At 45.6% G+C, this 20996-nt stretch overlaps 1 protein-coding gene across 1 annotated transcript in view; it reads right to left on the reverse strand.

Moving 5' to 3' along the window:
* The window catches only part of LOC119165462 (female-specific histamine-binding protein 1-like), a 32369-nt gene that overhangs the window by 1310 nt on the left and 10063 nt on the right, over positions 1-20996 (reverse strand). The window contains exons 2-4 of the mRNA XM_075872074.1: positions 18502-18695; positions 1893-1972; positions 212-298 (exon numbers count right to left, since the gene is read on the reverse strand). Coding sequence (XP_075728189.1) covers positions 212-298; positions 1893-1972; positions 18502-18695 — 361 coding nt within the window. The remainder of the gene's footprint in view (positions 1-211; positions 299-1892; positions 1973-18501; positions 18696-20996) is intronic.

Consider the following 20996-nt stretch of genomic DNA (forward strand, 5'->3'; position numbering starts at 1 on the left):
TTTCATGTATATTTGTCGCAAATAAAAAACTCGTGAACAGTGCTGTATGTTAAGCAAAGAGAAAAACAGATAAGAGGCAGCTCATCAAGTTATCAAGTAACTCAGTTATTGAACCACTTGAAAAGAATTCTTCACAAAAAATGCGCAATACCTTCGTTAAAGCGCTGTGTTACAATTTTTTGAAGAAATTGAAGTCACTAAAGGTACGTACCTGTCTCGGTTTCGTCTGCGCCAAGAGCGTCAAGCACGTTGCAATCATCGTCAGATAATGCCAGGACGTCTGTGAGAACTTGTCCATCTACAATCCAACATGAAAATATACAGTGCATAACTGTAATAAGGATGTGAAAGTGTTAAGGAATAGATACAATAAAACGCCCCGTCACGGTGGTCTAGCGGCTAAGTTACTCGGGTGCTGACCCGCAGGTCGCGGGATCGAATCCCGGCTGCGGCGGCTGCATTTCCGATGGAGGCGGAAATGTTATAGGCCCATGTGCTCAGATTTGGGTGCGCGTTAAAGAACCCAAGGTGGTCTAAATTTCTGGAGCCCTCCACTGCGGCGTATTTCATAAACATATGCTGGTTTGGGAAGTTCAACCCCAAATGTCATACAATCAATTAAATACATTAAAACATTGTGAAAGTTTATTATTGCACTCACTCATTTTATGGGAACCTGTTGGCTCCAACCTTCAACCTTAGGACAATGCATCTGGTTTATTTGCAGTTGAGCCTTAGAAGTTAGGGATCACTGCTTTTTTCACTATGTCTATGTTTTGAGAAACCCTTGAAGTACTGAGCAACGTTCCTTAAAAACAGTACGGCCAGTGTGCGGCGCTCTTATTGTTGGCTGTTGCGGTTAAGCATCACGAGATATAATTATGAGTGGAAAACTGACTAATGATATATACATTTAGGTTTAGAGCATCAAATTTGTTAATGTGACCCTCGCTATTCATGTGTGAAAAGTCACATTGCTTGAAAATATACAGAGTTATTTTATATACTCGGTGAATACAGGGCACTTTGTGTAGTCATTGTGATTGCCAACCCCAAAAGGCAAATTTGAAAAAAAAAATACACCGCCATTCAGAATACTCCAGGGAACTTAATTAAAGTCGAACGATTCTCTTGATTGCATTACGCATGGACAAGAAAATCACACCCTAGTTGCGTCAAGAAGTGAATTACCCTAAAATTGCGCTAGGCTATTGAGAGTCCACTCAACAAGGCGAAAACAAATACAGACTGCTACGAATGTGGACAAGACAGATTTTATATAGCGTTTCTTTGTTAGCCAACTGTTTATTTTTAACTTAGTACACTAGCAGAGCATTTCTGTTACCTTTGATGGTGTTTTGAGGGCGAAAATTTGAAAAATCTGAAATAATGTTGCAGCAAATAAAAGAGAAAGTATTTGTGCTGTTCTACTGTGCTAAAACAGAACATAAATAAAATATTTTGGCCAAAAAATAAAGTTTGTACTACTTGTACGTAAGTGTATTCTATCGCTCCTGTATTGTGAATATCAGGAGCAGTGCCTTCAGGCCCATAGTGATTCTAAGCTGCTTGTGATATTATTTTATGTTTGAGTGACACACCTCAGTGAGTTTAACAAGCCATTCGTAAATCATTTTTTTCAATGAATATAGTTCACTGGTCACCTTCTCTGCACATATCAAGAGTAAAAAGCAAGTACACATTATTTCAGAGGAAGCAGCAGTATACTTGCAGCTAGCACTGGCATAATATTTCCACCCACATAAAACGCACGCATGAGATCTTCCAGCTTTATCTAGTCAATAGTCAGTAAGTGTGTAACATTTTGGTTTTACGCTTGCGCATCCAAAAATAACATGCACTGGTACAGAAAGAGTAACAGCAAATCTTACCTTCTGTCACGTATGTGATGGCGTTTTCTTTAGTGTAGCCGTACATTTTAAGAGCAGTTGCCTTTTCTTCAAAACTTTGGCTGAAAATTTTGTAGAAAAGTGGACAAGTTCAGTTTCATGCAATAATAATTTATAGACACAATATCATAAAATGGTTTTTTTACAAACATATTTGACTCAATAACATCAATAAAGCCGACCAGGTTATCAAGGGATAGTTTTTCTCAAGACCTCTGCATATTCACAGAAACGCGTAGATTGACAATGTGGCCCGCTTTTGTATAGTGTTGACCGCGTTGTGCGTATAACAGTATAGTGGGGTTGCGAGATATTTAACCGAGTAGTTTCCTTTACTTTCTAAAATCACGGTAACGGGGTGTTCCGTCCTCCGAATGCTGTCATTATATAATAATGGTGCCGTTTTACGTAAGGCGGCTCTTCAATCCCCATAAACCTAGAATAGTACACATAGTTGTCACGTGGAAGCAGATCAAGACAAGTTCTTGTGGAGACAAGTTATGCATTTTAAAAATTAAGACAAAGTTTAACAATGCACCAACTCAGCATGTTGACATTCTAAATGTTTTATCCGGATAATCCATCTATTCGGTACTCTTAATGTAGACGGGAGGGTCTTTCTTACGTTAAAATCATTTGCATTACTCAGTTGGGCCCTCTACATTACGATATCACAGCTTGTGCTAGCATCTTGACAGAGAGTGCCCGAGACGCAAGACTCTAAACAAGGTTGGCTTGTTGGAGGTTTCTGCCATGGGCCCTGAAGTTTACGCTCAGAAGAAATACCAACAGTTTTCGGTGATGCACACTCAGTGAAGCGTAGAAGTGCGAAAATCTATCAGGTGTGATGAAGCGTCGAGGTTATTGGTGCTGTAGCTTTCCACAAACGAACGCAATTCTTGAAGTATTATCTTATATCGCTCTGTACATAACATTTTCCAGGAATCGATCGGCGTAAAAATTTCCAATTAAAACACAGCAGAACCAAGATATATATATATATATATATATATATATATATATATATATATATATATATATATATATATATATATATATATATATATATATATATATATATATATATATATATATATATATATATTTATAGGTAGTGGATATGGCACAACGGGAGCGTTGTCAACAAGGATTAATATATTTATTTCCCAACAGTTTCGCGAGGGGTTCTCCCTTCATCAGAAGATGAGGTATAACTCATCCCCTGATAAAGGGAGGACCCCTCCCGAAACTGTTGGGAAATAAATATATTTATCCTTGTTGACAACGCTCCCGTTGTGCCATATCCCATACCTTCACGTATTTATATATATATATATATATATATATATATATATATATATATATATATATATATATATATATATATATATACCTTAAGATATGCAGAAAAGTTCAAGCTTACACTCCGGCACTGATATTTTGAATCATAAGGTGATGATTTTCTTCGCCTGATTATAATTCACAATACTTGACAGCAGCGTAATTCTTGTATTCGTTTATATGCTAAGCATTACCCAGCGCCTCTAAATGATTCACTCAAGTTATAATTTTAGCCTGCTAACCTCTATGTGAAGAGAATAGGAAACGCTGCTGCACAGATTCAAACTGGCTCTTGCAAACACACGGTGATAATTTGGTAAAACTGGTTGAAGAAAAAACCCTATTAGTAGTCCATATGACACATATCATTGTATGTGTGCTCTCCCTGAGTCATTACGGCGGCAGTAAAGCTAGTTACAATATTTTGCCATTTACCTAGACAGCCGACTCTACTCTGAGAAGAAGCTTTTCACAGCTTGAGAACGTGCGGACCAAGCCGAATGCCACATAAAATGCATTTGTATCATCACACCTATTATAAAACCGCTCTCAAACTGGCAGCACCTTCTTTCATTATATATTATTTTTGACTATAACATTAAACTTTAGAGCAATCAAAGTGATTTTAAAGCTCAGTCTTACCAAAACGTTCCGGGAGAATGATACTAACTGCAAATTGTATTGATCCCCGCCGCGGTGGTCTAGTGGCTAAGGTACTCGGCTGCTGACCCACAGGTCGCGGGTTCAAATCCCGGCTGCGGCGGCTGCATTTCCGATGAAGGCAGAAATGGTGTAGACCCGTGTGCTCAGATTTGGGCGCACGTTAAAGAAACCCAGGAGGTCGAAATTTCCGGAGCCCTCCACTACGGCGTCCTTAAATATCATATGGTGGTTTTGGGACGTTAAACCCTACATATCATGCAAATTGTCTTGAGTGTAAGTACTACAGCAATGCTACTTAGGTAATATGTGGCATTTCTTGCTTGAATTTAGGAGGTATTGCTAATATTGTCAAAAAAAGGACAATATCCTCAATGACAGCATGCAAGACTCATAGCACGTATAGTATCTGATGAATGAAAATTTCAACACCGGGATGGTGGGCGTTCCACAAAGTAAGGGCCTTGTAGCGTCATTTGGCTAGCCTGAAGGCTCACATCTAACTTCATTATGCTTTGATTTCTTTATGGGATTACCTGTGCTTTCATTCTTGGTCGTCATCGAACTAGAATCTCGGTCTGATTGGCTATTGGCATGACTTGCATGTTGTAAGCGATGCTGCGTATATATGCCCTTTCGTGTTCCCGAAATAAACATTTTTGGTAGTTATTTTCAGTGCTTTACACACCTTTTTCTGTACGAAGTACATTGGGCTTAACAACAATACTTACGCTCACTTTTGTATGTGATCGCATTTCATTTATTATGAAGTGCGGGGATGGGCTATTTGGTAATCTAATATTAAAATTCTCAGAGCGAAAAAGTGAGAAAATGTACAAAAGACATGAGGGCGAGTTCCTCGCCTCTTGCGTTCATGGTCTCATTTTGCGCGCATAGAAGTTCAATATGATTTATTGTAGCCAGGTGTGTCACACAGCCAGATGGAAGAAAATTCTGGCGCTACAGTGATGCCGGAAGCAAACAAAGATTGGCAAAGTGCCAAACGATTTCACATTTTTGTTCAACATGCAGCCTCTACAATATCGAACGTCGTGAGGCTACGCAGATCAACAGCCACACCTGCTTCTCCTCGCATTTTATTTTATAGGGTCAGTATCAGTGGCGTAGCAACTCTCTTGGCGTGTGTGTGGGGGGGGGGGGGCAAGCCTACCTTAACAATCGTCTGCCAGGATATATAGAGATTTAACAGACCAAAATGCCAAGGAATGTATAGGTGAAGTTATTAGAACCAATGTAATGTAAATAAGAATTAAGAAATATGGGTGAAAGAATAACTTGCCTGCTCATGGCAAGTTACTTTTTGACCCACGTTTCTTATTTTTTATTTAAAATACATTGGTTCTTATAACTTTACCTATATTTTTCTTGGCAAAATTGTCTGTTAGATCTCATTCTCATTGTGTCAAAACACGCTAAAACGAGCCCTTTGGTATACACTTCTTTTCGTAATATATATATATATATATATATATATAATGTGATGTACCAGACAGAGAATGAAAGACAACACCCGATCCTGAGCCAGCTATTCGTCCTTCTCCTCTTTGCTCTAGCTTCCCGTGCGCCGAAGCGTCAGCGTCTTTCTTGGTCATGGCACTCAGCCATGACTGCGCGCGTGGAGCTGGCGGCAAAGTTTCTGGTAGGCAGGCTTAGCTGCATTGTGGTGGTCAGCCCGGACCACAATGCAAGATGGAGCGACGGTCTGGGGAAAGCGTCTCTGGTGGACGGCACTGGCTGCCTCGAGCCAGTCGCTTTTTTGCACGCCACGATGTCTCTAGAAGAAGTGCTGTGGACTCGGGCCGTCGGCACTGGCTGCCGCATTGCGGCCGCCATGCTGCGATTTGGTCCGGGTATCTGCCAGAAGTAGATCTGGTGGTCGATACTGACTGCATCTCAGTGGTCGGCCTTGGCCACGCTGGAACTAGGTGCCGGAGTCTGCCACAAGTCTATCGGGAGGTCGAGACTGGCTGCATCGTTTTGGTCGGTCTCGGCCATGCAGAGGCTCTCTGTGGGAAGCAGCCAAACATGCACCTGACAGTGCGCTTTGGACGGGCCGCCGAATCAGGACTGACGTAAAATGCCGGACGAGTGTTGCCGAAAGCGTATCCCAAAAGACGCGCTAGGTGCCTTGAGTGGTGTCGAGAGTGGGTACGCAAGTTCTGTGATGTGTGGCAGAAAAGACAATTCTTGGCCGGTCTTGCAATCTGCGGCAGGACATTCTGTGAAGCTGTAATCATATTGGCTGCGTCTGTGGGGTCCCTCTCGTGGACGCGATGACTCGCCTTGCGGGGCTGTTGAACACTCTGTTCGGTGACCATGGCTATCTCGTGGCGCTCACAGCAGGCTTAGCAGGCAATTCCATTGGTACAGTTTGGGGCACTGGTCTCCATTGACGTCGGCGTTCTGGACAGGCTGCGATGCCCGGGCATCATGATTTGACGCAGGAGCCTCTGCGCCGCCATCTCTGTCTCTTCTTGTTACAGAGGGTCCAGAGGGTGCAGCTACCCTGTACCCCTCTGTATCTCCCCCCACGAAAGAGGACGGGGTGGCCGATGCCTGACACGAATTTAGGTCCGGTACCATCGGCGAGTCTGGAAGCTCATGTGAAGAACTGGAGTGCTACGCTGGAGCCTCGAGATGGAACCCTTCTTGAACTCCATCCTCGGTACTGGTTAGGTTGGACTGATTGGTGGAAGGGATCGGAGGGCATCCGGCCGAAGGCAGCTATGAGCTTGGAGCTCCACTCCACCCAAGACTGCTGCTTGAAGCCTTCATACCGGTGCCACGCCGCTGCACCTTCCCCAAGACGGTCTACAGCCACGGTGCATTTTTGATTTTCCGTCTAGGCCTCGCGCATTGCTATCGCGTTGACGGTAGCCACCCAGCTGTCGGTGTCGTTCCGGACCCAGTGGAATTCCGGTAGTTCGCAGACGGCTGGTGATTGTGAGGTAGAAAGTGGCAACGCAGAGATCACCGGCGCGAAGCAGTCGAGCTGGTATGAGAGCTCGATCAGAGAAGACCGAAGCTCCCTGCGTTGCTCCGGTGTGCTTGCCTCAAGGTCGTATGAGGCAGCTACATCCAACACTGCGTTAATGTCCCACAATGCTGGCAACATTGTACGAGCGCGCTCGGCGATCAACACTGCCAGTTCGCTAGTCTCGACGGGGAGTAGCGCGATGGTACGCCGCAGGTGCACGGTGCTGTCGGGCGTTAAGCCTGAAGAGTCAGTGCTCGTGCTCGTTGAGTAAGTAGCAATAGCGGCACTCTCCCCGGTGAGGTCGACGAGCAGGGAATCCTGGACGGCGTTCCGTGGCGGCTCGTTTGTTGAAAGAGTACCGCAACGGGAAGGTAGGCCATGGGAAACGTGAGCGGCATGCTCAAGGGACAAGAGCCGGTGCGGATCTCTGCCATGAAACGGTGGCAGGGTTTCAATCAGATCATGGCCTAAAACCACAGGGAAGGCCTGGACACCGTCCACAGGTGGTCTGAAGGGTGGTCGAAGTGCCGGGTGGGACCCCATCGCTAAGGAAGCGTGGACGGCGTTCCTTGATAAAGAAGCCCGCATTTCCGACGAACCACGAAGACACGTACCGGTGGCTTTCTGCAGAGGGTTCACTTGTCGGCTTGCGCTGAAGGCAAAATCCATAGCCAAGGACGTGTGAACGGCATCTCTTGTGAAATGGTACCGATAACTTGTACTGCAGCCGCCGAGGAGGCCTTGACGCCGTCCTCGAACGATGGTGGCAGAGGCGGCAGGTGAACAGCTGCCAAGGAGGCTTTGACGCCGTTCTCCAGTGGCGCTTATCACGGCTGTGCTTGATGACGAAGCCGGGACGTAAGACTTCTTTTTCATCGACTGCGCCATTGTGATGTACCAGACAGAGAATGAGAGACAACACCTGTTACTGGGCCAGCTGTTCTTATTCTGCTTCGTCCTTCTCCTCTTTGCTCTAGCTACCCGCGCGCCGAAGTGCCAGCGTCTTTCTTGGTCATTACAATATATATATTAAAATAGAGGTGTTGTACGTCGAGAAAGGTTCAGACGTAGCTTGGCAAAATGTCCTTTATCAGGCAGGTCTGGCAAATGGCGAGCGGCGTGCGCGAGCTACTACTGCAGCCACGGATCATCATCGTCGTCTTCATTACCATCAGAGCGTCCGTTATTCAGATTCATTACAATTACTCCCCGCGAAATAGGGAGCCATCCTTGCGACCTATGGACAAGTAAACACGGGAGGGTCGTAGCAGGGCGTAAGTCTCGAGACGTGGACAATTTCCTGGCCACGACGACTTTGGTCAGAAGATGGTTTCAGTGGCTCGATGAAGTATTTCACCGGTGATGTTTTTGTAGCACACGATATGGGCCGTGATACTTGGGGACCAAATTGGTAGAAAGGCCAGGTGTAGCAGATGGGACATGCAGCCAGACGAGTGAACCTGGATCGTAGGAAGTAATGTTATTTGATGCGTCATGGTGGTGCTTTTGGCGTCCTTGGTCTTGGGTTGTGAATGATCTTGCCAGTTGGCGGCATTCTTCAGCGTATGTAGCGGCTTGAGACAAAGTCGTGGACTCTGAGGAGTCAGGTTTGTACGAAAGAATGGTGTCCATAGTGCAAGAAGGTTCGCGCCCGTAAAGGAGGAAAAAAGGAGAAAACCCAGTAATGCTTTGAACGGCGGTATTATAAGCGAACGTGATAAACGGGAGCACTCGGTCCCAATTGGAGTGGTCTGACGAGATATACATAGACAGCATGTCACCAAGGGTGCGGTTGAAGCGCTCTGTCATTCTATTGGTCTGGGGATGATAGGCGCTTGTAGTGCGGTGAACGACGTGGCACTCACGCAGCAATGCTGTGATGACGTCTGACAATAATACGCGACCACGATCGCTCAGTAACTCCCGAGGTGATCCATGACGTAATACGATGTTGTGAAGAGCGAAAGTCGCAACGTCTTTTGCTGTAGACGAGGGAAGGGATGAAGTTTTGGCATACTGCGTGAGATGGTCGACGGCAACAATGATCCAGCGGTTACCGTCAGCAGTGTTGGGAAGGGGACCATAGATATCGATGCCGACGCGGTCGAACGGTTGGGATGGGCATGGTAAGGGTAGCAAGGTACCGCTAGCGTGATAAGGGGGAGTTTTTCGTCTCTGGCACGTCGAGCAGGCCCGAACGTATTGTCGTATAAAACGGTACATGCCACGCCAGTAATATCGGAGACGTATGCGAGAATAAGTCTTCAGGAAACCTGCGTAGCCATATTGGGGGTCGTCATGAAACGTGGCACAAATTTCGGATCGCAGATGACGTGGAATCACGAGTAGCCACTGACGTCCACCGGGTGCGTAGTTGCACCGGTACAGCACGTCGTCGCGAGTGGCGAAGTGCTCGACTTGCCGACGCAACGTGCGAGAAGGGGGGGAAGCCGTCCGCCCAGCCAGGATGTCTAGAATCGAAGCAACCCAAGGGTCCTTGCGTTGCTCAGATGGCATGTCGGCGATGGTGACGGCAGTGGCATCACAGGTTAGACTTTCGCAGCAGTCCGGTTCAAGGGGTAGAGGCGAACAGGATAGGGCATCTGCGTCCGAATGTTTCCGGCCGGAGCGATAGACCACGCGAATATTATATTCTTGAGGGCGTAATGCCCATCGGGCGAGGCGATCGCTTGGATCCTTCAGTGACGACAACCAGCAGAGGGCGTGGTGGTCAGTCACGACGTCAAAAGGGCGCCCGTACACGTAAGGTCGAAATTTCTCTATCGCCCAAATAATGGCGAGGCATTCCTTTTCAGTGACAGAATAGTTAGTTTCGGCTTTGCTAAGAGTTCGGCTTGCGTAGGCAACCACGTACTCTTGGAAGCCGTCTTTCTTCTGTGCAAGAATAGCGCCTAGCCCGACACCACTAGCGTCGGTGTAGATCTCTGTGGGTGCCGATGAGTCGTAGTGTCGCAGAATAGGCGGCGACGTGAGGAGGCGGCGCAGTTCATTGAAAGAGTCGTCACAGGTGGCAGACCAGGCTGAAAGGTCTCTAGAGTCGGCGAGAAGCTTGGTCAAAGGAGCGATGATCGTCGCGAAATTGCGGACGAAGCGCCGGAAGTAAGAGCAAAGGCTTATGAAGCTTCGGAGCTTTTTCATGGTGGTCGGTTTGGGAAACGCTGAAACGGCTGCAAGTTTGGCATGGTCAGGAAGAATGCCGTCTTTTGAAATCACGTGGTCAAGGATAGTAAGCTTTCGAGCGGCGAAATTGCACTTCTTCAGATTCAGTTGCAGCCCCGCGGCAGAAATACACGCGAGGACTTTCTCGAGGCGGGTTAAATGGGTTGCGAAATCCGTTGAAAAGACGACAATATCATCTAAATAACAAAGGCAAACGTTCCATTTGAGGCCTCGAAGGATAGAGTCCATCATCCGCTCGAAAGTAGCTGGCGCGTTGTAGAGGCCGAAGGGCATGACTGTGAATTCGTAAAGCCCGTCGGGCGTGATGAAAGCAGTTTTTTGACGATCGGCCTCGGCCATGGGTACCTGCCAGTATCCAGAGCGCAGATCTAAAGAAGAGAAAAATTCGGCTCCCTGTAGGCAGTTCAAAGCATCGTCAATGCGTGGCAGCGGATAGACATTCTTGCGCGTGATTCGGCTGAGACGCCGGTAGTCCACGCAAAACCTGATGGATCCTTCCTTCTTCTTCACCAACACAACTGGAGAGGCCCAGGAACGGCTTGACGGTTCGATTATGCCACGTGTCAGCATGTCGTCAACCTGTTCATTGATGGCACGGCGTTCGGTAGTTGACACACGATATGGACGCTCCCGTAATGGCGTCTCTTGACCGACGGTGAACAACAGATGACGCTCGACCTAAGGATGGCTGATTGTGGTCAAACGAGGCTCGAAAACGCTGTAGGAGCTTAATAAGCTGTTTCTGCTGCCCAGGCGTGAGGTTACAATCAATGGACTTGCGGAATACATCCATAGGTTCGTTGGCGTCAGTTGCGGGTGTAATGGCACAAGTCGGTAAAAATGGCTTGTCTGAATAGATCGGCTCTTCGAAAATACAATTTAGGGTCTCGAGGCTTCCCAGACACTCACCGCGTAGCAGGATGTACGGACAAGCAGAAACGTTGCACGAATAAAGTACCGCCGAACCATTGGAAAAGTTGATGACGGCAAACGGGAGGACGATGGTTCGGTGTTGCACACTAGCTATAGTTGGTTGGAACAGGAGCGTCGAGTTAGTGGCAGCAGGGGAAAACACAGGCACTAGGACGGCGGACAACGGCGCGATGCGGACGTCAGCTGCGGCAAACACTTTCGAGGGACTGTGGTGGTCAATATCAAAGCACGAATTCGTCAGTGTGAGTTCATCACGAGCGCAGTTGACGAGAGCCTGATGGGTAAAAAGGAAATCCCATCCTAGTATGACGTCGCAAGATGAACGTGGGAGAACAACAAAGTTGACGGCGTACCAAACATCTTGAATAAAAACGCGTGCTGTGCAGTGAGCTGTCGGCGCGATGAAATGGGAGGTGGCTGTACGCAGAGCAAGATTCGTAAGCGGCGTTGTAACTTTTGTCAAATCGCGACACAGTTTTTCACTAATTACAGAAATGACGGCGCCTGTGTCGACAAGTGCACGTACAGCAACACCTTCTATAAGCACATCAATTTCGTTGGTCGGACAAAGAGGAGGTCTTAGAAAGGATCAAAATGTGGGCCAGTTGGTAATTCATTTTCTTCGTTCAGCGAACTGGGAGCGCAGAGAAAACACAAAGGACGAAGCGAGGAAGCACACAACACGAGCGCTCAACTATCAACTGATTTATTTTCCACATCGGAAGGACATATATAAACACAAAATGCGCATGTCAAAAAAGATTATGACGAAATCAAGGGCAGCATGCGAAGCGTGTAATCAAGGCACATGTCTAAGGGTTATCTAGGTAGCTGAATTCACAGTCAAGTAGTGATAAGGAAGGATGACTTATACATTGGTCCGCATTCCTGGAAATGTGATAGGCTTCAGAAATTTCGCGCGTAGTTTGATGAGGATGCCGGAACAGAACAATTGTATTCTCAAACAGAGGTTGGCACTTGCACGAAACGCAATGTGACGCTAAATGGGAGTAAGGTGTATTTTTCAACGAGCTTCTGTGTTCCCTGAGACGCACACAGAAGCTCGTTGAAAAATACACCTTACTCCCATTTAGCGTCACATTGCGTTTCGTGCAAGTGCCATCCTCTGTTTGAGAATACAATTGTTCTGTTCCGGCATCCTCATCAAACTACGCGCGAAATTTCTGAAGCCTATCACATTTCCAGGAATGCGGACCAATGTATAAGTCATCCTTCCTTATCACTACTTGACTGTGAATTCAGCTACCTAGATAACCCTTAGACATGTGCCTTGATTACACGCTTCGCATGCTGCCCTTGATTTCGTCATAATCTTTTTTGACACGCGCATTTCGTGTTTATATATGTCCTTCCGATGTGGAAAATAAATCAGTTGATAGTTGAGCACTCGTGTTGTGTGGTTCCTCGCTTCGTCCTTTGTGTTTTCTCTGCGCTCCCAGTTCGCTGAACGAAGAAAAAGGTCTTAGAAAGTTCGACGACGACGCAGTTCTTGCCTCCGAAACTGCGGCTGTCAGTTTTCCTCTCGAGCGGGGCTCGTGCGCCGAAGCATCGGGGAGACAGATCAGCGACGGGGTGGTAATGACCGGCGAGAATCGACGGGGCGTCGTGGGGACAATGAGTCGGTGATAGAAGAAGATGGTCGCTGGGGATTCTGGGCAGCCTGGTAATTTGCAGAATTCCTATGGTCTGGAGTCTGGAAGTTGCAACGGCAACAGTAGCGTTCTATATGTCCCACGAAACCGCATGCGAAACAGATGGGTCGATTATTTAAGGTGCGCCATGAGTTAACGACAGAAGGTGCAGGGCGCAAAACGGGATGGGGTGCCGTGTCTGTAGGCAGCGTCGTAGGGTAGGAGGACCCGGTGCCTCGGTAAGCGCCAGACATAGGTGGGGCTTGGGGTCTAGCAATGACGGCAGCGTAGGTCAGCGACGTAGGGACTGATGGCGATGGAGGCAGTGCCTGCGTGACCTGTGTCCCGATGACCTGGCGTAGACGTGGGTCTAACGAGGTCACTGGCGCGGATGCTTCGGCCACAAGAGAAAGCTGACGCGCCACTTCCTCACGAATGAATTGTTTGATTTGGGGCAGTAAGACGGTGTGATCAGCAGCGACGTCGTGCACGAGGGCGGAAACTTCAGCCGTATCTTCTGCGGCCCTGCGCGTCGAGACACGCTGCTTACGCAACTCGTCGTACTCCTGACAGAGCTGGACAACATCGGTGACGGTCTGTGGATTTCTAGCGACGAGCATCTGGAAGGTGTCGTCGTCAACTCCTTTGATGATATTCTTGATTTTGTCGCGTTCGGTTAGAGATTCATCGACGCGCTTGCAAAGAGACAAGACATCTTCAATGTAACTCGTAAAGGTCTCGTCCTTGCGCTGGAATCGACTACGGAGACGCTGTTCCGCGCGAAGCCGGCGCACGGCGGGACGACCGAAGACCGCGGCGATGGTGGTCTTGAAGGCGGACCAGTTGGTAATTTCGCCTTCGTGGTTCTTGAACCAGAGGCTGGCCACTCCAGCGAGATAAAAGCGCACGAATGTGAGCTGGTCGCAGGCGATCCACTTGTTGGAAGCGCTTACAATTTCGTACTTGACGAGCCAGTCCTCGACGCCTTGTTCGTCGTTGCCGCGAAAAATTGGTGGGTCGCGTTGCCGAGGCGTGCCAGTACAGTAGACTGTCGTTGGTAAGGCAGCTTGAGAAGGGCCAGGAGCAGTCATGGTGAAAGGTGAGGGTAGCGTACGATTGCGAAGTTCCAGGTTGATGGGAACCCCGGCTCCTCCACCACTTAAAATAGAAGTGTTTTACGTCGAGAAAGGTTCAGACGTAGCTTGGCAAAATGTGCTTTATCAGGCAGGTCTGGCTAATGGCGAGCGGCGTGCGCGAGCTACTACTGCAGCCACCGATCGTCATCGTCGTCTTCATTACCAGCAGAACGTCCGTTATTCAGATTCATTACAATATATATATATATATATATATATATATATATATATATATATATATATATCAGAAGAGAGAACATTATCGACGCTCTCGTACTTTGATAAGAATTTGCCCACACAACGAACCACTCAAACATCAAAAATGATTTGTCTCACTCATTGGCTCGCAACAGCTTCGACAGAGCAGCGGTAATGATCAATTATTCTAAAAGAAAATTATTTTACGGTAGCAGCAAATACTGTATACTTTTACCGGTCCATAAACAGTTTGTTTGCTCCCATCGGTAACTTCACCAACAAGTCACAGCAGAATGAAGGTATGAAAAGTGACGCAATACTACTGGGCTCTTGTTCAGCGCTGGCCTACTCTGCAATACTAAAGCACAAGACAAAAAAACGTCGAATAGGCAACCTCCACTGCAAAGTGCCTAGAAGAAAATTTTTCAGAGCGGAAAGGTTGGTAAAATTTTACTGTGTTGTAACACTGCCTTGCAACATTTTCACTCTAGCGTAATAACATAACTGAGTGATTACAGCTGTGACGGCAACCTTCGCCTTACTTGTTGGTTTCTCCTGCGTGCACCCGAGAGCGACCGCTACCGAATGTTAGAAGGCTCAGCCCCCCCCTCCCCCCCGATTTTGACATTGGAGGGGAAGGGGTTCGCACTTCCTTCGTGCCCCCGGCTGATACACCTATGGTCAGTATATACTTGTGCAATCGAAGTACTCTGCCATTCTCTATTCTTGAACATCACGCTTACCTGTTCCGCCATATACGTCCTTGTGTTAACGCTTTACAAGTGTACGCCGTTACTGCTTACGCATTACCTTTTTCGGTAACTTCGTAATGTACTCATTACAATCGCGGAACTGTAACGGGTAACGTACTGCCGTTAGAATTTTTTCGCAACGTTAGGCGCCACGTTACTCGTTACTTTTTCATTGCGAAGGTGCGACATTCCCAGAATTGGCCCCGACAAATTCTTTTGTTTCAGAGTCGGACCACTGTCGCCTACCTGGCATTGACAAATGAAGCGTGGACGGAGTTTAGTTTCAGGAATTTTGAGTGGGGGAGGGGGAAAGACGAATATTTAGCAAGCACCGATTCCCTGCGCGAACATGAGACGCTATAGCGCATTGCGACTCGTTTTAGAAAGGCTGGCTATCCTGAGACGTTGCTGAGGCTGAAAGCATCTACAGAGCTCAGGGTAACGTACCACGGGCTGCAGATTATGGCGTACAGGAAAGCATAGGGAGACACGCAACAGTGTTGGTCATTTTAACAAGGATCAGCTTTCTTCATGCACACATGTTGAGAAAGTACGGCCAGCATGTTGGTGTCCTGGTGGTTTTTATCTTTTTCTTGGGCCTCACCTAAGTGAGCCTCGTTCTCACAGAGGAGCAGTCCGGTCACCAGACGCGAAGTTGGATGCCAGGTAAATCACATTAATCGATTTCTGGAATGTGTGCGGGGTGGGAGGGGTAGTGTACAGACTCGCTTTGTCCTGTTAAACCTGCCACATTAGCCAGAAAGGCAGGCGTCCTAATGACTGTTTCATAGAGCTTGACAATAAGGTTTGGAACAAGACTGACGGCTTTCTGGTGGTTCATTTTGATAGCGGCGGCTGCCGCCCTGTGCTCGACAGCCCCACATTTTCGTATCAGCACAGATTTCAAAGCCAGCTTTTGTACCTGCGCCAAACAATTCAGAAAGCAAGCGATCCTTTTCTCCGGGGAAAAGGTCTCATGGAGATATTTCTGCTTCGGAGACCTAGAGAGCTTACGAAGCGCTTTTGCGCCCCAATCTGTCTCGTCACACGAAAGTTGCCGATGGTATGCCCTACCTTTTTTCGGACCACATGAATGAGCATGTAATTAGCTGGCGTCCTGAACTTAGCCCGTGTAGCAATGGCAGACGGTGATCTTGTTAACATTTCTAGTTAAAAAGCTCCCGAGCAAGCGAGGCTACTCTTGAACGCTTTCGCATAAACGCTTCCTTATTATGCGGTAACTAACAAGTTTAAAATGAGCGAGAAATACTCATGCACAAGTATTTCCCAAGGTGAATAGGCCGTTGAAACTATTTTTTACTTCTACAAATGTTGCGCATTTATTTTGACTGGAGAAGCAGCTGAAAGAATTGCCTAAATTTGGTAAAACTCCAGTGAAACTTCCTTAGCGGAGAGCGTTTATCCTTACGAAAACTATTACCTCGGCTAGTTTGTGAGAATTTATGTTAGGGTGTTGAGGATTGAATGTCATATTGTGCATTATGTGACGTTGAAACACACAGTTTTATCATGTCCTAGGTTCCGAACCATCGCATGTAACTCTACAGGCAACCAACTTTAATGTCCTTCGCATTGATAAGGTTCAATGCACTTGGGTGAAAATTTTAGTCAAGTCAACATTTTTGGTAAAATCGTCGTTTGGCTCAGATGTATTGTGTGAAAAATAAGTATGAGCTTTATAATATACTTACTAAAAGTTTCTGCAGCAAAAAAGAAAATGACTGATATTTATTGTTGCTGAGTAACAACAGAGGTAACGTTCGTTACTTTTTTTGGTAACTGTAACGGTTACGCGTTTTTTTTTTGCTGGTAACGTTGGGCGGTGACGTGTTGCTTTTATGTTTGTATACCGAGTAAGGTATTGATTTACTTTTTGGCTAACGGAAACAACACTGTATGTGACTGAACTTTCATAGAGCTCACAGCATGCCGCTCTTCCTAGTGAGTCAGTTATGAAAGTCAATCGATGATGTGTAGGGCCTGACGGCACAGAGGCCGATTGATGGCTAAAGGGTGCCAATTCAGTGACCAGAATATTGACAATCTTATGCTGCGTGGCTGTGTAGGGGGCCTTAAAATTCCTTTTGCTAAAGCGGGCAAAAACATATAATAAAATTATGAGAGTGGCGTGATATATATATAGAACAAAAAGGGGACAAAAGGTTTTGAATATAAAAGCATGTTTAAAAGTATTTGTCACTAGCACAAATGCCTCATCAGCACTTTTGTGTCCAAGGGCCGCGAGGCAAGTGCTTTTGAATGTAGACACCACAGCAGCAACCTCTCTTGAGAGGTTCCGCTACGCAATTCCTGGGCATATTACATGGTAGAAACGGACGTGTGTTGGGGAAGCTAACAACGATTTATGAATGAAAAGTGGCTCCTTACCAACGAACATTGCAGGTTGTAATAATATATGTTGCTGGTTGGGTATTAGAAAGTGTTGTCTTTTCAGAGTGGCTAATTGTTCACACTAGAATGTAAGTCAATCAAAAAGATATAACCCTAGAGGAGGCTCCAAGTAGCCCTATGAGTTTCTTCCTGTGACAGGAGTGTGAGCCAGTGGGTCCTTTAGCATCATAGGCTTCCTAGGGGCCCTTCTTTGATTTATCAATGCACTGCTGCAGATCAATTTGTAAAATATTACCTAGAGGACGTGGTGTCTCCTTTTGTTACGTAAACAGGGACACATTCAAATTAGGTGCTGCAATTCAACAATCGACCACACTCAAGGGCAGTCGGGAAAAATGTGTGTATACGAGACTACGTGGGCAAAGGATCGAACCAACAACGTTCGCGTTAGGCGAAGGGTGTTTTCAAGATTTTCAGTGAAATTTTCAAATAAAGTTTGTATTGATCTCCTGTCTAAGTGGCAAAAAATGATACCATAGACGCTGGCCAACGTATCATCATTGCGAATCCTAAAACTGTCTTCCGATGCAAAGGCGTTGGCCCTGTAAGGTGAAAAAATTGAAGTTTTCGAAGACTTCAATGGCTGTGTTGCCAGCCCCAGCACAGTGGTCTAGTTGTCAAAGTACTTGTCTGCTGACCCACAGGTCGCGGGTTCAAATCTGGCTGCGTCGGCTGCATGTTGAAGGAAGGCGAAGATGCTGTAGGCGCACGTGCTCAGATTTGGGTGCTTGTAAAAAAACAACCCCACGCGGTCGAAGTTTCCGGAGCTCTCCAATACGACGTCTGTTCTATACATATGAAGGTTTTGGGTCTTTAATCTCCACATAACTTATATAATGCCGTGCATATTCCTTTTTAAAAATCTCGTTTTTTAGACTTTCCCCCGCGATGCCTTACCAATGCTCTGCGTATACTGCGCTCAAATCTCTAAGAAGGTTTGCGATCATTGTATATTAATCTGTCAAGATTCCGCATAAGCCCGAACACTCGAGATCATTTTAGCACTTATGCGAAGGCCAGTGATATGGCTGAAATTTTCAACGGCACATGTAAAAACAGCAGCGCGTTTCGCCCCTTGTCAGTTTATCGATGGCTAACGGTCTGTTAGCCACTATTAGTGCCAGTGTGCTGCTGTCATTTAACTTCCCCTATTACTGGCAACAAATATGGCCGCATAAACAGTTTCGTCAGAATTTCGAGGCTGCTAGATTCGTCCACGTCACGACCACGTGGCAATATTGTGTTGACTTTTTTTGCATGACAAACAGGAAAGAAAAATGTACTTACTAAATTTCATCAGCATCAATATTAACCATAAACATTGCGTAAACGCTCTTCTTATCCTCATTGAAGTGAAATACAGCATACAGACATCTGAAGTTATTTCCCCACACTGGGTCATTCTTATAGGTCACTTTTACCATGTCGTAAGCATCCGAACCCCTTTTTTGAGATGCTGTAATCAAATGTAAGTAATTATTCTGGAGCTCAGACTAAGCAATTATAATTCCTAGTATGTTACTTAATAGTTAGTTATGCAGCCTTTAAATTAATTTATTTATTTATTCAAAGTACCTTACAAGATCACTCTAGGGATAAAGATCACAAAAATCAAGGTGAAAAAGCGGTATACAATAGTAGAGTGCAACAAAATCGGGTTATGACGAAACGTTTCACGGCTAGAAATGGATACAACATGATCCGGAAGATCGTTCCCATATGTAATGGCTCGAGGCAGTGATGATAAGTTAAATGCCTGCGAGTGACCATGACCGCGCATGGAACTGCGTGCATTGTGAATTCGCCGGGAAATGCACGCAGGAGCATAAAGTGGCATACAGTGAATTTTGTTACTATAAATGTACATATGAAACAGGCATAAAGGATCAATGTTTCGGCGTATATCCAGTGACTGAAATGCAAGATCTTGTTTTATTATTGTTTAATTAGCTTGAATGATAGTCGTAGTTTCCAGAGATGAATCTCGCTGCCCTATTCTGGACGGCTTCGGACATATGTACCAGGTAATCTTGTTAAGGTGACCATGTGGATGATGCATACACTAGCTGTGGGTGAACATAAGTAATATATGATATTTCGCGTACGTTAGAAGAAGCATTGCGCAAGATTTTGCGGAGATATCTGAGAGATATAGAGGCTTTCGTTGAGACAGCTGCTATATGCTTAGTCCAGCATAGATCCTATGTAAGGTGAACGCCTAAATATATGTCACATGGTGTAGCCGTAACAACGGTGTTATTATTTTTGTAGTGAAATACTGAATTGGTATGTTTAGGTTGAACGAGAATACCTTGCATTCAGATGCGTTAAGAGACGCCTGCCAAGTTTCGCACCACCGGAAGGTTAGGTCAAGGTCATTTAGAGAGCACAATGATCAATAAGTTCTCGATTTAGTCTTTGTTAGCCCTACTCTCTTAGAAAGCACGTTTAACTGCCTTGTCACTGAAGGAATTTCCGATCATAAAGCCGTTTTTGTCTCACTCTCATGTCGTGTACCCACATCGAATATTGTGTATTCAACTCACCATGACTTTAACCGTGCAGATTACGTCAGTATCCTAACCGTTCTAGAGGATTCATTTGAAAATTTTGAACGGCTTAGTGAATCTAGCGACGTCAACGATTTGGTTTCTTTCTTTGAAAGTCTTGTGCATTCTTGTATCACCCACTTTATTCCAATAAAAACTAAGAAAAAAATGTTCGGTTGTCTTGGATGACGAGGGAGTTGTTACAACTGACACGTCGCGTAAAAAGGTTACATTGTTCGATTAGACGTCAGACCTCCCCGTCACTAAATGAGTTCAATAAACTTAAGGAGGAATTAAGAGTCAAAACTAAAGCCGCCAAAGATTTCTATTACCAAGTGACAGTGAAAAACCTGATGGTAACAAATCCAAGAAAATTTTGGAGCTCCATCTTGCCAAGTTGAACGGAACCAAACATAATGGACATTGATGGAGCCTCCACAAGCGATCCCGTCACAATAGCCAATGCATTTAATTCTTATTTTAAATCTGCTTTCACCATTGATAATTTTCGAACACCTACCTTTTCACTGGCCAACCCTGCACCCTCAATTGGTGACGTATGTTTATCTGAAGAAGGCATTCTAAATTTGATACTTAGACACTAAAAAAAGCCCTGGTCCAGATATTATTCCCAACAACTTTTTAGTATGATATGCTTCATGTACAAGCCGCTACCTTGTAATAATATACAAAAAATCCCTAGCAACAGCAACAGTTCCATTATCATGGAAGCTTGCTAAAGTGCTCCCGTTTTTTAAAGCTGGATGCAAATCCTCGCCGGCTAATTACAGGCCTATTTCCTTGACATCTCACTCATGCAAAATATTGGAGCACGTCAAATACAAACACATAGTAGAATTCCTGGAAACTAATAATATTCTAAACCAGTTTCAACACGGCTTTATACGCGGTTTCAGTACAATCACTCAACTTACCGAATTTAGTCATGATGTTATTGAAGCCATTGACTCGGGTTATCAGGTAGATGCTATTTTTATTGACTTATCGAAAGCTTTCGATACAGTTCTCCATTCCGAACTTTTACTTAAACTTAATTTCATATTAAAAAACCCGCTGCTCGTAGGTTGGATATCTAGTTTTTTCTCGCACCGCTCGCAGTATGTATTTTTTAACTCAACGGCATCCAGTACCGCTGATGTAACTTCAGGTGTTCCGCAGGGCTCAGTACTTGGACCCCTTCTTTTCTTATTATTTATTAATGACATATCTGGT

The sequence above is a fragment of the Rhipicephalus microplus genome, chromosome 8 (assembly GCF_043290135.1).
Source record: "Rhipicephalus microplus isolate Deutch F79 chromosome 8, USDA_Rmic, whole genome shotgun sequence".
NCBI classification, from domain to species: domain Eukaryota; kingdom Metazoa; phylum Arthropoda; class Arachnida; order Ixodida; family Ixodidae; genus Rhipicephalus; species Rhipicephalus microplus.